The 12,547-nt window shown below is 43.3% G+C and overlaps 1 protein-coding gene across 8 annotated transcripts in view; it reads left to right on the forward strand.

Moving 5' to 3' along the window:
- Window positions 1–12,547, forward strand: part of NFIA (nuclear factor I A) — a 429,137-nt gene that overhangs the window by 335,774 nt on the left and 80,816 nt on the right. For all 8 annotated transcript variants that reach the window (XM_025208668.1, XM_025208672.1, XM_025208667.1 and 5 more), the window contains exon 5: window positions 10,195–10,312. In XM_025208668.1, coding sequence (XP_025064453.1) covers window positions 10,195–10,312 — 118 coding nt within the window. The remainder of the gene's footprint in view (window positions 1–10,194; window positions 10,313–12,547) is intronic.

The following is a 12,547-nucleotide window of genomic DNA, read 5'->3' on the forward strand; positions in this document are numbered from 1 at the left end:
AGCCGTGTATTATGCCCTTGGCATCAGGCAGTAAATGGGCAACCTCCCACCTTATAAACAACTAATTAGTTACATCAAAGGCATGGCAGGAAAGGCATGTGGGCAGACTGCCCTAGACAGGTGGGTGGACCAATGATTTGACTGGCCCCCTGTCACACCTTAACTATGGGTGTGAAGGCCAGTCTTGGATCGACAGGTTCTGTTGCAACTCAGGCACGTGTTTCCATGCGGGGTGGGTGGCTCTGGATTCTTGGTTTAGTCTGCTACATGCAGTTTCTGCTGCTCCTGCTTTTTCATCTCCTGTTGTTGTTGCGATGTTTTAAAATACTGAGATCATTGCGGCAGACTTAGGGTAGTCCTAGGTGATAGTCTCCCATGAGTTGATGTCAATGTTGCATTTGTTTCAAGTTGGCCTTGAGGACATCTTTGAAACACTTTCTCTGCCCTCCTCTTGAGCATATGCCTTGACTGAGCTAGGAGAATAAAATTTGCTTTAGGAGTCTGGAATTAGACATCTGGATGACTTGGCTAATACAGTGAAGTTGATGTTGGATGATCATCACATCGATGCTCGTGGTGTTTGCTTGCGAGAGGATGCTAATGTACGTGTGTCCGTCTTCCTACTGGATTCAAAAAATCTTCCACAGGTAGTGTTGATGGTACATCTTGAGTGACTTGAGGTGCCTCCTGTATGTTGTCCACATTTCAGCTCTGTACAGTAAGGTAGGGATCATGACTGCTTCATAAACCATGAGCTTAGTTTCGAATCTGATGTCGTGCTCTTCAAACACCTGTTTCCACAGGCATCCAAAGGCTGCACTTGCACATTTGAGGTGATGTTGGATTTCTTTATTCTCCTGAGTCTCGCCATAAATCTGAATTGCCAGAGCTGGGGACTGCTCATTAGGCGCTTATTGATGGAGGACCTTAGTCTTCTGAGTGTTAAGCATCAGTCCCATTTTCTTGTATGCCTCAGTAAAGATGTCAGTGATTGCCTAAAGATCTGCTTCTGAGTGATCACACACTACAGCATTATCAGTGTACTGGAACTCCGTGATTGACATTGAGATAGTCTTGGTCTTGACTCAGAGTCAGTTGAGATTAAACAGCTTACTATCTATTTGGTAGTTTAGCTCTACTCTGACTGGAAGCTTGTTGGTGGTCATATTGGAATATTGAGAAAAGTGTTGCAGTGATGATGCATCCTTGCAGAACTCCAGTCTTAACTTCACAGGAATCCGTGATAGATCCATTACTGAGAACCACTGCTCACATACCATCATGGAGCAGGTGAGAAATGGTGATGGATTTCAGTGGGCATCCATACCTCAGAACGATCCTCCCCACAGTGCTTCTTGGCTGACAGACTTGAAGGCTTTCATGAGGTCAATGAAAATCATATAGAGAGGTTTATGTTGTTCCCAGCATTTTTCCTGTGCTGGTGAGGAATGGCAATCATGGCAGTTGTGCCTCTTGATACCCTAAACCCAGACAGATTCCAAGAGGAGCTCTTCAGCAAGTGGAAGGAGACAGTTCAGGAGGGTTTTCACAATGATCTTTCCTATCGGGGACAGCAGGCCAGTCCCTCTGTAATTTCCACCATTGTACCTATCTCCTTTTGTTGAAGATTGTCGTGATCATGACATCCCTGAGGTCATCTGGGATTACCTCATTATTCCAAATCCATAAAATGAGGGCATGGAGCTGTGATGTGAGCTTCTCCTGCCTGCTTGAAGATTTCAGCGGGGATTCCATCAGCTCCAGATACCTTGTCATTCTTCATCTGCTTGATGGCTTTCCTCACCTCATCGAGGGTTGGAGGGATTCCAAGATCATCTCTGACTGGGTGTTGTGGGATGCAATTGAGAAAATTCATCAACAACAGATTCTTGATTAAGAAGGTCTTCAAAATGTTCCTTCCAATGGACATAGATGATTCCCTTTTCATTGATCAGGTCTCCTCCATCTTTAGGTCTCAAGGGAATGGCCCCTGAATGCTTTGCCATAGATGGTTTTGGTGCCACTAAAGAAACCACGAGTATCATAGATGTCAACAAAAAGTTAAATCTGCTTTGCCTTGTCTTCCCACCATCTGTTCTTCATATCGAAGGTCCTTCCTTGGACCTTTGCATTGGCTTGTTGGTGATTCAATTTCTTTTGCTTGCAGTTGGTGTCATTCTACCAACTACAAAAGGCCTTGTGCTTGCAGTCAATTAACTGTTGGATCTCCCACTCATTCTCATCAAAACAGTCTTGATGTTTCCTGGTAGAGAATCCAAGTGTCTCTTCACAGGCACTGATGATGGAGGGCTTGAAGGCACCCCAAGCACTGCCAACATTTTTCCCTTGTTGTTGATTGGAATTCACCAGTTTTTCATTGAGGCACTGGTGGAAGATGTCTCTCTTGATTTGGCTGTTGAGTCCTTCGACGTTGACCTTCCATCAGCACTGCTTCTGCTGCAGTCATCATTCGGGAGCCAGTTTGAGTGACATAACTGAGCATATGAGTCAGTGAAAGGTCCAGCAATTGCCAGCTCCTAGAATAACTCGAGTGATGAGGCATCTTTGTGATCCAGGGCACGAATGATGATGTAGTTAATCAAGTGCTAATGCTTAGATTGTGGGTGTTGCCATGATGTCTTGCACCTATTTTTCAAAAGGAGGATGCCCTTGGAGTTGACCTTTCCCACTCCTTTGCCAGTGGTTCCATTCCAGAGGTTTGAGTCTCTTCCAACTTTGGCATTGAAATCACTGAGCAGAATAAGCCTGCCTCCCTCCAAAATATCAAAATGGACTTGGTCACGGTTGGCATAGAATTCCTCCTTGGTTTTGTCAGTGGCATCAAGAGTCAGGGAACATATGCTGATGACAGTGGTGTATTGGCTCCTTGCCAATTTGAGACAAACAGTTCTGAGCTGCTCATAAATCCTGATAGGGCATTGAGTTGGTTTATGAGTTCATTCCTAATGGCAAAGCCAAGTAGGCATTCACTTTCCTGTTTACTCTTCTAGAAGACAGTATAGGCACTTCCTTGCTCTTTGAGCTGCCCATCTTCCACTTACCAGATCTTGCTCAGTGCAATGATATCAATGCTGTGTCATCTTGAGTTTTCAAGCCACGATTGCAGTGCGACGCTCTGGGTGTTCATGGTTAGGATTGTCCACGAGAGTCCTGGTGTTCCAGGTACCAAAATTGATTGTGTGTCTTTATTGATTTCAACCACAGTAAAGGTGATCCCACTGGGTGCAGTTATCCAGTCAAAAAAGAGAGGTAGACTAAGGTTAGGGTACCTTTTCTAACCCCCTCCCCATGTGGGGTGAGCAGAGCAGATCCTAAAGAGGGCTGCTTAGTTGCAGTTACAGCTGCCAAATAACACTCCTGCCTCATACAAATGCTAGGTGACCTACTTGTAACTGCCATCTTCATGCCAATTCATGACTAGGAGCTTCCGAGCCTCACAATCCTGCTGCCATCATCACTAATGAGTTGCTAAAGGGCTTGAAAAATGTCCTAAAGCTGTTTACATGGAAGACGCCTGTGCATTATTTCTTTTACTGTGGAGAGGCCACTGCCCACCCACAATCTAATATGAGTATGTCACATCATGTTGCCAATAGTCCTATATTGCAATGGGATTTGGGAGATGAACCACTTCTCTTGCAGGCCTCCTTTTCCCAGAGACCCTTTAATCTCTGATGAGGTTTGGTTTGAAAGAAAGAGACAGATATCCCTGCAGCAGAACTGGGGAGTCGCACATTGTTTGTTCCCAAGCCCGAGGCTGTAGGAAATTTTCATTCTGTTCCTTAAACCCTTCAGCACTGGGAACTTAGTTCGGGGCTTGAGGACAGTGGCCAGAGCAAGCGATAGAAATGTAACTCCGGTGCATCTCTGGTGTCATGAAGCTGTGAGAGCTGCACAGCTCTCACCAACTTTGACTTCCAGGGTGCACCAGGGCTTTGGCTCACTTGACTTGCTGCACAAGTGAAAAAAAACCCTTGCCACTGAACTTTCCTATATAAGGTCACAGGGTTTGCTATTTGGCAGGTGATGAAATTAGGATCATTGGCAGGCTGGGAGCTGGAGAGGAGAGAAGGGGAATGGGGGAGGCCATACCAGCCAGTGGGTTACAGTGACCTCCAAGTCTTCTTGATCTGGGACCTTCAGGATGGACTCCTTCCCGTGTGGAGCTCCCTGCAGCCATCTGAAATAATCTGGCTGGTCTGTGAAGGAAGAATTTGGACCTTATATACATTCTCTTAACAAACTTCATTTATTGTGCTCCATTTTGGTTGATATGATACCGTTACTGGTGCTGAGGAACGCTCACTGCACTGAGAAGGCCACAGTTAAAGCTGTATGGTGCTACCTCTGTTTTTCATGAAGTTAAGTGGGATGCTTTTAACCCTTCTAATGCATTAGACCACACAAATATGCACACATGCAATCACAGACCACAACTCTGTGTTATATCTACAGAGCCCTTAAAGGAGTTAAATAGATTGCACAGGTAATCCATGCTTTTGAAATGCCATGGATTGTGGGATACTGTTGTCCAGGAATAGAAACTTCAGATGTCAGACATGCAGACACTCACTCTCTGTGGTTAGTGGTTTCTGTAGCCCTGCTTCAACATCTGCTGAATCTGGCTGCAGAAGTCTCTTAGCCCTCTTACGGAGATGGGTGCTGCCAGGGATCCTGGCAATAGAATGGACTGTAAGAGGTGGTCTCTGGCATGAGGTGGCACCCTAGTGTTTGATGCCTACAGTAATTTTGTAAGTATATGAAACAATCACTTCTGTTTAAAGCAATAAAGGAAAATAATCTCTTATACCTAGAGTTGGTGCGTGAACTCCACACACTCACCGTGGAGCCTAAATAAAACTATTTGTACTGTTCTAGCTGGAATGATTAAGAGCAGAATCAGAGCAGTTAAAGAATTGATACGATTATTGTGAAGGAGATATGTGGAGCTAGCAATTAAAAACACACCCTGCTCTCTGAGCAAGAAGCAGGGTAGGTAGGAGGCTACAACCTCCAGGGGTAGGTAGGAGGCTACAACCCTCCAGGCTACAACCTCCAGGGTAGGTAGGAGGCTACAACCAAGGGAATAGAGATTCTCAAGGTGTTTTGATCCACCAGTCTACTCAAAGCAAATTACAGAAAAAAATCCTCTCGCCCGTACCAGCTCCTACAGGAGGGCTCTATCCTCAGTGCAATCCTCCGGAGGATGGTGAGGTTATCAATAGCCGTGGTCCTCCACTCACACAAGGCCTCTATGTTCTCAGTGTGTCAGAGAGAGGGTCAGCAGCTCAAGGCGGTGATCCCGCAGCTCTGAGACTGGGGGGTGAGACCACTACTTTTCTGATGTCTAGATGAGAGTGGGGAGGATCCTTCTTTCTCCATGCAGATCCCCAGCGCAGAGCGCACGTACTGTGGATGTAAATGGCAGAGTATCTTTTTAAAAATGCATGCGTGTATTATATGTGTATGTAAAAAAAAACAACCCTATTTCTCCAAACAGTAGCCTGGATGCTTTCTGCTATTCTAGGCAATACTGTAACTGTGGTAGTTAAAAATCAGGAGCATGAAAATTAACCTTTAAAAAAAACCCTCTGTTCCTTAGCAAATCACTGCTATCCCAAACTGACTGCTTGGGCTTGGGCATTAAAGGAGAAAAAAAAAAAAAGATTATAATAAAAAATAGACTGCAGGCATAGAATGAACAGTTGCCGTGACCTTGCCTTTTGTATGCCATTACACAATTCAATGGCAGTCCACTCAAACCTTGCTCTCGATCAATATCCTATTAAAGCAGCACAAAAAGTCTCTATAAACTTAGTGGTTAGCTATGTTTATAAATGGAACTCAGCATAATTAGATGGTCAATAGCAGGCTGTACTTGTAATTTTAAAATGAACATCACACATTTCATATCTGTTGTATTCGGCAAAACCTCTCTGAACCTAATAACGCAGTATACGGAAGACAAAGGCCGTGCTAAAAACCTCAGCTACCCTTTCTTTCCTGCCTCAAAACATAGTATGTTTCCCTCTGCTTATTAAGTCATAATCTGTGAAGAAAAATGATTAGTCAAATGCAGTGTTTCTTATTTAACCTTAAACACAGTGTCAGTTTGCTGCAATGTTACACATGTAATGATCCTTGTTTCATCCATGTCTTGTAAAAACAGTTTTAAAAAAGTGGAAAAACAGAAATAAAACACACATTAATAACTACGAGACAGTGCCATATTCCAAGGAAGACAAATGCCAACTTGGCTGGTTTTATTTAGTGGGTTTCCTGTACTCTAATACATTTCCAAAATAAATACTCCGATTGAATTAAGTCAGAGGGGTTTGGTTAATTTTTCTTGTGTTTTTCTTAACATTTTTGGTTAAGAAAAACACAGGGATTTTAACCACTTTGAATTAATAAATGGGTGGCAATGGGGATAGCCTGTCAGTGGTGCCAGAGCATTCCCCAGTGCTGGCCTTCATCCAGAGCAGAGCCATGGCTCCGTGCTCCCTGCTTGCAGCCCTGATATACCACAGATTGATCAGCCTGGGAGGAGAACTGGTCCAGTGTTTCAGGCAAACTGTCTTCTGCCTCTTCCAAGTGATTGAAATGTATCTCATGTGTATTGGGTTCCTGCAATGTAGACCACCCTGTCAGCTGAAATTGGACCCGCAACCACATCAGTTCACTTAAAAGCTCCACGCACATCAATCAAGCTAAGGTTTAAATGAAAGGCCAGTTCTTTATCCAGTAAAACACCTTACTCTTCCGTCATGTCAGAGGCATGGCTCTATGTCAAATGACATCTTGCTGTAGGCATGGAGCATATTGTTTTGACCCAGAGCTGAAATTTCCAACCTGCTTCTCCTGTTTCAGATGCGGTCTTCAGCCATTTATTGGTATTTTTCTGAAGAACTTTTTTAATGAGGGTTAAAATATTTTTGGTGTGATTAGTAAATCTCAGTCTCTCATTTATGTATAGTAAAGGTATTACAGAACAGAGCAAATTTCAGCTACGCCAGCGCTCTGGATAGTGCCAAAACATGTTATTGGTACATCGGGCTAAGAGGTTCACATGTTGGATAATCATGTGTTGAAATGGTAAAGCTCAGTTTAGGCAGGGTTTTGCCCAATTTCGATACCTTTGATCCCTCCAACTACTCTCTGGCAGTAGAGTGTTGATGTGGACTCCTCCAAATACATATAAGCATGACCTTGTCTTCTCATTATTGTTCTGGTTAATGTAAAACGGGTGGTCTGTAAAGTCTTCCCGAGTGCCCAGAGAAAGAATGTGTAAACCAGATTAAATGTATATACCTTTATGGCATGTTGTCTTACAGGACAGGAAAGTAAATCTAAGAGCCAAAAACAAAACAGCAGGCTTGCTTCAGCCAAAGTCTAAGGCAAGAGTTAGTAGGTGTGGCTTAGGGTAAAACAGCAATAGAAAGCATAGATCACTTTAAGCAAAATTCAGACCGGAAAAGGAAAAGACCTTCTGCTAGCTAGAGAAAAGGGAGTTAACCCTCCCTGGTTGGAGGTTGCACCTTGGCAATTTCCTCAGCCAGTTTACAGGAAAGCATAGTTTCAAGAGCACATTAATTGAGAAAAGAAAGCAGATATGAAGGATAACCAGCTTACATGCCTGAGATATAATTCCAAAACCCTTTTCGCTTGTGGAAAGTTTACATCTGTGGCACTGCTAAGATTAGTGCCCTTGAGTTAATTGTAACAGGACAGTCGTTCACTTGCTTGAGCCATGGGCCTTTTAAATACTCACATTATCACAGACTTTTTAAACATAATTTACACTTGAGCATTTAAAAAAAATATTCTGTTCTTTGACCTGTCCTTTGTTATGTGGATCTCCTCTTATATCCTTCATCCTGCTCTTCAAGTATTACAAGGTGTTCCAACACATGGCAAACAAACCCTGTTATTCAAAATGTGTGGACGCCCGAGATTACTTGCTGTTTCCCCTTCTGTTCTGTGGATAATGTCTGTGCTCCCAGCTCTTCCTCAATCCCACTCCCCCCTTCTTCAGACTACGTGTGTTATGTTGAGATCTGCAATTACGCTTCACAAGTTTTACATAGGGCCAACTTCAAGATTTGGCCAGCATTGCCCAGGGTTCTGGGGGGAGATTAATGGGGTGGGGCGATTTATCAGCACAGGTTTTTTCCTCCGTATCTGTCTAAAATAAAACTATTTAATAAATCTTACAATGCCTGGGGAATTCATTGCCCCTTGGAACGAAATGGCCCTTTAATTTAGTGCCTGCCTTTTTATGTTCCTGTTTGGAAAATATTAATATTAAGATTAACCTGTAAATTAGGCCTGGGTAGGTCTGAGATGTAGGAGAACTGATCAGCAAAGGGTTTACAAAGCAAAAATCTGTTTGGCAAAGAAGTTGCTGAAAACTGTGGAGTAGATGCTGCAGAGTACCTTTATGATTGATTTCCATTCAAGTCAGACTGACTGCAGTATGGTCATTTTTCTAACCCATAACTGCTCACACTGCAGCAGTCTGCTATCTGCAGGGTGTCTGAATTATAGCAGTCCATGTCCGTGTTACCTTTTACACAAATTACTTACACTGGTTTCTTTTTCCATGCAAATTCATCAGTTTTACAGCCTCTTGTAGCTCCTGTCAGGAAACTAGCAGAAAGCACAAATTGATAAAATGAGTTAATTTTACCATACTTAATTTTTTCCTTTTTTTAAAAAGCCCATCCTCTCGTATGCTCAGTGCACAGGAAGCATATTACAGTTAAAGGACGATAACAAAGGATTTGAGTGTTCTTGCCATGAATTATTTCCCAGGTTAATTTCTTTTAATGATCCTGCCAGATTTTCTCAAGTTTTAATAGAAGCATTTACCTTCCAGCATATGCATTTAAAAGTCCATTGCTGTCCATACTGTTCCTTTTCTGTTTCAAGGACAGACATTTGTAAAAGAGCCTTGTTTCTAGATTGGCAAACAACAGCTAAGTGTCTTTTGGGCATGGTGGACTAGCCGGAGGGCTGAACAATTCTGTCGATTCTGAGAGGAGCAGTTCCCCAAGATTTGGGCTGAAATGCTGGCCTAATTGATACCAGTCGCCGAACTTCCATCAGGCCTGTATTTCACCCTGGATGAGTGGTGCAAGTTAAGGCACCATTTGCTCTTCATTTCCTCATTCCTACCATGGCAAGTGAAAAGGTACCCTGTCTGGGAACCTCCCATGAAGTCAGAAAGAGACTATCCCTTGTCTCTGTGAAACAGGGTTCTCCGATAAAACGTTCGACGTTCACCTTACACATACTGCAGAACGGGCTGCGTTGCAGAAGGCTGTCAAATGGGCGAGGCAAAGCATGCTCCATAATATAGACTCCAAAGCGGTATTCTCCTCCGAATGGCAGTGCAATCTTATACCATACAGTGGGTTTCATTGACAAAGACCTCGCCTTCTGTATTTTATATTAGGTAGCTGCATGCCTTTTTCTTTTTTTTATTCCACATGCTCAGCATGGCACTATGCCTGTAAAATTTTAGAAAAGGAATTTATAATACCTTACACTTACACATAGCCAGTGCTGTGGGGTATGTCACAAGGAAGCTAGGTGAAATCATAGCAGCATGGCCCTCATACAAAAACCTTTCAGTACTGGTGGAAAAAAAGAGCAGAAGGCAATTTTTGGATAATGGTGTTCTGAGGCCAGTTGTTTCTGCAAAAAGCTGATGAGAGCCCCAAAACTCTCAGCCCCTTGAGCTTACAGACTAGGCCAAGCATACTGTCAGGGGATCCAGCCTGTCTCTTATTCAGAAGGGCATTCAGTAAGCCAGTTCCAGACCTAAAAATAAAAAATAAAGAAGTTTCAAGAGATTTCACTCAGATTACAATATGGAAGGACTTTCTTAAAGGAATCCACAAAAGATGTTGCTACAAATAGCTAGAATTACTAGTACAAAAAGCAATGACCTTAGGAGAAAATAAAAGAAGAACCTAGATCATACAGAAGTATTTCCCCAATAAACATTATACCTTCTTGATTAACGTGCCAGTTAACTTTGGGATCCCTCACTTCCCACCTCCCTTCCCTCCCCAAAACTGAATGCATTTATTTATTATTTGACACTGAAATGCAGTGAAAGCATTACTCACCCGACTTACTGACTGTAATCTGCTTTTGTCTCCTTAGCGCCAATAGCTGCAGGAACAGGCCCTAATTTCTCCCTCTCAGATTTGGAAAGTTCTTCATACTACAGCATGAGCCCAGGAGCGATGAGGAGGTCTTTACCTAGCACATCCTCTACCAGGTAATTCAGTTGGGACATGGCATTGGGTTGCTTGTGAAACCTAGATAACAGTCATTGCTCATCTGTTGTAGTTGTAGTTACATTATTGGGCATGTTGTGTTGGGGGTAGGGGGCGTGTAACCTTTTCAGAATTGCAAAGCTGAGTGTCCATCCTAGCTTCAGTGAAAGCTATCTATTTATATTCCAGCCTTGGAAAAAAGTTTCATAGAGGTCCCAGTTAATTTCTCATTTACACCATTTATAAACACAAGTAATTCGGCTGAAGCCAATAGTGCTGCACTGGTCCAAGAGGAGAATCAAGGGCAGAATGGGACATGTCACTTCATCTTGATGATAAGGTCCTTGAGTATTTTTGCATGGAGCTCTTCCAAGTAGGGGCAGTAGCTTGCATTATATACAAGGAAAGATTAGACACCAGACTTCATATATTCTTTATAAATTAAAAAATGTTAACAGTGAAACTGATATAGAGCTGAGGGCTTGGCCTTTAATATATTCACATTTTGATATGGCGTTAAGAATTTTGTGACAACCAAGCAACTGAATTTTTGATGCTGGCTACTATCCAGCACGAGTCTGTGGCTTAGATGCTAACTAACAGACAAGGATATTTTTTATTTTTTATCCTGTCCTTTTACTTTAACCATCCATGAGATTGGATTTATAAACAAGCCTGGTCATTACACCCATCTTGAACGCTATTAAGAAAACAGATTGATTTTTTTTCCCCCAGCCAAAATAGATCAGTGTTTTCAGACATGACACAAAATTCTAACTTCAAACTGGAGTTCTTTAGGTTTTGATCTCAGTCTGCAGTTCCACCAGCTTTGCAAAAAACAAGCACACAATAAAAATGCCCTGTAGTTCGAGTGCAGCTGTCATTTTTATTTTCTAAAAAAGCTTTAAGACAGTCTCTTAGCAATAACTTTTTAGCTTACAATGTGCAGTGATTGAAAGAACATTCTGTATACTTGTGCTCCAGCAACACTGTGCAGCTCAGCAAATAAGGTTCTCATTACATGTGGCAGTAATCAGTTTAAAAGTTAGGGCTGTTTCTTTTTTCACATTTGTACTGCATACTGTACGTGCCGTGCTCATCATTGGACTCACTTAGAGGGAGAGTTTTGTTGCAAGTCCAGGAGTGAAGAAGTCAGGTTACTTAAAAGCTCAGTTGTTGTCCTTCTATTTTTTTGCAAATAACTAGCACTGATAAGGAGCCTATTATAAACAGCATGAGTAGTTAATAACTTGCTAATATGTTTGTTTTCCTCTCATTAGGCTGTTCCCAATCAGAAAAAAAAAGTATTCCTTAAACACACAGACTCAGCAGAATTATCAGGCAGTGATTGTATTGTACGCACAGAATTTACCCGACTGACATATAACAGGGGTTTTTTTTTAAATAAGGAATGACAGAACCTGCATTCCACACATACCCAAACTATTCTCCCTGTAGCTCATAGAAAACTTCAAAACCTTTCAGTTCTTACCTAAGCACATCTTTGGGTGAAGCCAAAGTCTGTCTTGCCTGAGTAAAGGCTTCAGGGTTTAGTTGTGTGGGTATTGTGTCAGCAGAATGTTTTATGCTCATGTAATAAGTCCCCGGTACACAAAGTGATGTATTCTTACTTCATGCTATAGGATACTTGGTTCTTGAATGCTTTACAGTTGATGGTAGAGTACACCTTATGGCAGAGCTGCCCAGCTGGTGGCCTGTGCACTGCGTGTGGCTCACGAGGGGTTAACATGTGGCCCGTGGGCTCCTACGCAGCCACCACTTGTGTCACTGCTCTTGCAGCAGCCATAGCTGGGTTATCTGGGCCCCCCTTCCTTCCCCCGGCTCCTGACCCGACTTGTGAGGCTGGGGCGGGCTGCCCATGGTTGACACGTGGTAGGGGAGGTGCCAGGCTGTGCGCCATTCTGCAAAGGAGGGAGCTAGGTTGTCCAGGCTGCACCTCCAGGTGGGCTGTCTGCATGATGTGCATGGCTAGCAGGGAAATGGGGGTGCACACGGCAGAGGAAAACTGGGCTGTGTGCCTGGCGAGGAGGGTTGGGCTGCACACGTGGTGAGGGGCAATAGGGTTGTACGCACAACGAGGGAGGGACTCGGAGGCTGGGGCCCCTATGGTGTGCGGGCCCCTGGGTCTGTGGCCTGTACTGCATGCAGCCCCCAGCTGCCCCGAACTTGGAGAGCCCTGTCTTATAGGACAGAAAACTGAGAAAGAAAATTGCCTG

This window comes from Alligator sinensis, unplaced genomic scaffold, assembly GCF_000455745.1.
Source record: "Alligator sinensis unplaced genomic scaffold, ASM45574v1 scaffold588_1, whole genome shotgun sequence".
NCBI lineage: Eukaryota > Metazoa > Chordata > Crocodylia > Alligatoridae > Alligator > Alligator sinensis.